The 3,487-nt window shown below is 66.5% G+C and overlaps 1 protein-coding gene across 1 annotated transcript; it reads right to left on the reverse strand.

Annotated features, from left to right (window-relative positions):
• Window positions 1-1,154: 1,154 nt before the first annotated feature.
• On the reverse strand, window positions 1,155-3,217 carry EMIHUDRAFT_203525 (hypothetical protein; the record flags this gene model as incomplete). The annotated part of the gene is made up of 6 exons (XM_005782446.1): window positions 1,155-1,249; window positions 1,530-2,031; window positions 2,121-2,204; window positions 2,295-2,360; window positions 2,437-2,551; window positions 2,805-3,217. 6 exons carry the CDS (start codon window positions 3,215-3,217, stop codon window positions 1,155-1,157), a joined length of 1,275 nt encoding a protein of 424 aa, XP_005782503.1.
• Window positions 3,218-3,487: the final 270 nt, after the last annotated feature.

Raw genomic sequence — 3,487 nt, forward strand, 5'->3', positions numbered from 1 at the left:
CGAGTTCCTCCGCGGCTCCTTCGCGCCGATGCTGCGCGCGGCTTTCAACGCAGCGCTGCAGGCGGCAAGTCCCGACCCCTTTGAGTTTCTCGCCCAGTGGTTTTGGACGCACTCGGAGGCCGCGGCGCAGCCTTCCTCAACCAAGCCGCGCGAGCTGAGCGTCGGCGCTGGCGCGCCCCTGTGGTCCCAGAGCCGCCTGTGCGAGCTGCGTGATGCTGTTGCGCGGCGGCGGCTAGAACTGCTTGGCATCACGCGTGGCATTGGCGCCACGCTTCCCGCCGAGCAGCAACTTCACGCCGCCGAGCAGATGTTCGCGCTCCTCCGATTGCCAGCCGCCGTGGGGCTCACCAACGATCTCGAGTCGTCCCCACTGGCAAGGCATGCAGTCCTCTTCCCGCCGCTGGGCAGCGGCGAGGAGGCGGCTGTGACGCCTACGCAGCCTCTTATGGCCATGCACGCAGCCTCCAATGTGCGTGCCATCGCGCGCTTAAATTACACGTGCGCACTACCGCGAGCTGCCCCTCCTCCCGCGGTCAGGCGAAGCTACTCGACGCGCTCGCCTCGGTGATGCTCCAATACCCGCGCGTGGGGCTCATCGTCTCTGTGCACGAGATCGAACAGCCTAACTCCGAGTCCGACGCGCCGGTGGCCGGTGCGCCAGAGCGCTCGATCATCGCCCGCCGTCGTGCCGACGCCATTGTCGACGCCCTCTTGCGACGCCAAGTGCTCGCTCGCCGCATCGAGTCGCGTACGCTCCCGCAGGCGGCTCCTTCGTCGCAGCTGACTCTCACACTCCTTGCTCCCAACGGTAAGAGTGTGCCGCCGCGGGCACCTGTGCCTGTACCTATGCCATCACCTGGAGAGGCAAAGAGCGAGGCGCGACCTGACACGGCTCTCAAGGCGGTGCGAGAGGAGCTTCAGGCGCTGCGCAAAGCATTCGAGGCGCCGAGTTACGCCGTGGGCTGGTGTACGCAACCGCCCGACCGCCGACATCCCCTCCCCTGCTCGCACAGGCCAGCCTCCGCCTCGAAGCCCCGCTATCCCTCCGCGTGGCGGTACTTGGGGTGAGATTGGCGCCCGAGACCCCTCTGACACATCGCGCGGCCGAGCTGTCGGTCTCGATTTGCTACGGCGCGCACCGCGCCAACCACGCATCAGAGGCCAAATTTCGCGTCGATGACGCGGCCGTCGAGATTGTCGACGCGGAGCTCTGGGACGCTGGCCGCGCCCAGCTCCTGTGCGGCTGCTCCTTATCCGTGGCGCCTCTGCTTAGCGGGTCGCAAGCTACCATCCGGGCAGAGCTGCCAGTCCTCCCGGTGGCCGAGCTGCTGGATGAGGCGCAGCACGGTGCGGGGGGCGCCAGCGGCCCTCTGGGGTGGCTTACGGTGGAAGCAGAGGCTGTTCCGAAAGGGGTGGTGGCTTGATGGCTTTGTTTGCTCTCATATCGATATTAGATCACAGACGTGGGCACCCACGTCTCACGTCGCGCGATCGGCGGTCACACAAAAACGCAATCTGAATTCATCAACCGAGGAACGGGCCCGACGTCTCGCCCGGCCCCGCGCAAATAGGAGGCAAGTTCGTGGTCTCTGCGACGTGCGTGGCCATCGCGTCCATGGCCTTCGCCGCAGCGGGGCAGCCGAACGGGAGGCCGAGCACCACGAACACGTGCCCCATGCTCGGAGCGTGGTGGTGGGTCACTTCCACGCCGGCGCGCTCGAGCTTGTGCTGTAGCCTGCAGATCTGCGAGTAGAAGATCTCGGACTCGCCCGAGACGATAAGCGTGCGGGGGAAACCGTGCAGGTCGACGTTGCACGCCGACGCCTCCATCTCGCTGGCCGCGCCAGCGTAGGCCCGAGCCATCTGCTGCACCAGAGCAGGCGGCAAGAAGTCGCGCTGCGAGCGCCACGATGGGCTCGAGTCGTTGTCGGCCAGGTCAGACCACGGCGAGAGCGCCAGAAGGCCGGCCGGCATGGGCAGCCCTTGGTCGCGGGCGGCGGCGGCGGTCGAGATGGTGAGCGCCCCCCCCGCCTGCAGGACATGTCTCGGACGTGTCATGAGCGTGTCCTGGACATGTTCGAGATGGCGGGCGCGGCCCCCGCCGAGTCGCCGGCAATGACAATGCGCTTGGGAGCGACGGCTTGCGCCTCAACCAGCCAGCGGTACGCGGCGAGGCAGTCGTTGACAGGCACGGGGAAGGTCGCCTGCAGCGTGAGCACAAGAGGGCTGAGGGTGCGGACGCAGTATCGGGCAACGCACGCAACGCGTCTCGCAGGGCGACGAATACTGCGAACCAATGCTGCGAACCACCGCATGAGGCACCGCCGCGTGCCGCCGCATGCAAGCCGCAAGACGGGGGTCTGCACGCCGCATCGAGGTGGTTCATCTAGGGGAGGCGGCCTCGGGCGCGCGCCGGTAGTCGACTGCGAGCAGCACCGCGCCGGTGTGGTGGACGATTCGGCTCATAAAGTCGCGGTGCGAGTGGAGCGTGCAAAAGACGTAGCCGCCCCCGTGCAGGTAGAGGATGATGGGCACCCGCTCGTCCTCCAGCCTGTGTCCCCGACACGCCACGGATGTGCGGTGACCGTGTCGCGGACACGTGATGGATATGTCTCGGAAGCGTCTCGCTCACCACTTGCTCACGCAGCCGCCAGCGGGCCGCCAGCTGCGCGTTGGACCTTCTGCCCGGGGGGAGCGGGGGGGGGGGGGGGCGCCTCGGAGACGTGTGGGCGGTGCCCCGCGCGGTGTAATCTCGGCTGTGTGATGGCGCACCCTCGGAGACGTGTGGGAGTAGCCAGTCGCACGGAGGCACGCCCGCAGCGATGTCCGCATCCATATGGACCGCGTCGACCCAGTTGGCGCAGGAGCAGATGGGCGGCTGACAGCAGCGGGGATAGCCAAGGGGCACGTCCAGGCAAAAGCGAATCAATTGGATGGTGGCGCGGTTGATTCGAATCGCGCCGAGACCGTACCTCGCAACGATACGTCCGATGCTCATGGTCATCTCCATGCGCCGATTGGACCCCTCTGGCGGCGAGGCCATGCAGCATCCGCTGCGGCAGAGTGCGGCCGGAAGAAGGCATAGCGGCACGCCGAGGCATGCGAGCAGGCCCTCAGCGACGCCGACTGTTTGCAAACAGCAGCCGTCGTCGAGTGTGCTGCGAGGAGGACTCGGAATGGTCATGATGAGGGCGTCGTCCGATTGCGGAGACTCCATGCAAGGGCGTCCAACTTCGGACTTGGTACCAACTTCGGCTGCGCATCCCAACCAGCGAAACAGCACAAAAAACGAAAAAAATGTTAAAGGTAGAGGCCGTCCGAATTTCGCACAATGTCTAGTCCACATGAGTCATGACGCCCGCAGTTGCGTTGGTCGGCGCGCGCCGACGCCGACCATCACCACCGACCGACGGCTCGCACGGCCGTGCGGTGAGCAAAAATTTGGGTCGCTGCGCGCCTGCCGGATGCTCTGCGACGTCTGGACGCT

This window comes from Emiliania huxleyi, assembly GCF_000372725.1.
Source record: "Emiliania huxleyi CCMP1516 chromosome Unknown EMIHUscaffold_19, whole genome shotgun sequence".
NCBI lineage: Eukaryota > Haptophyta > Isochrysidales > Noelaerhabdaceae > Emiliania > Emiliania huxleyi.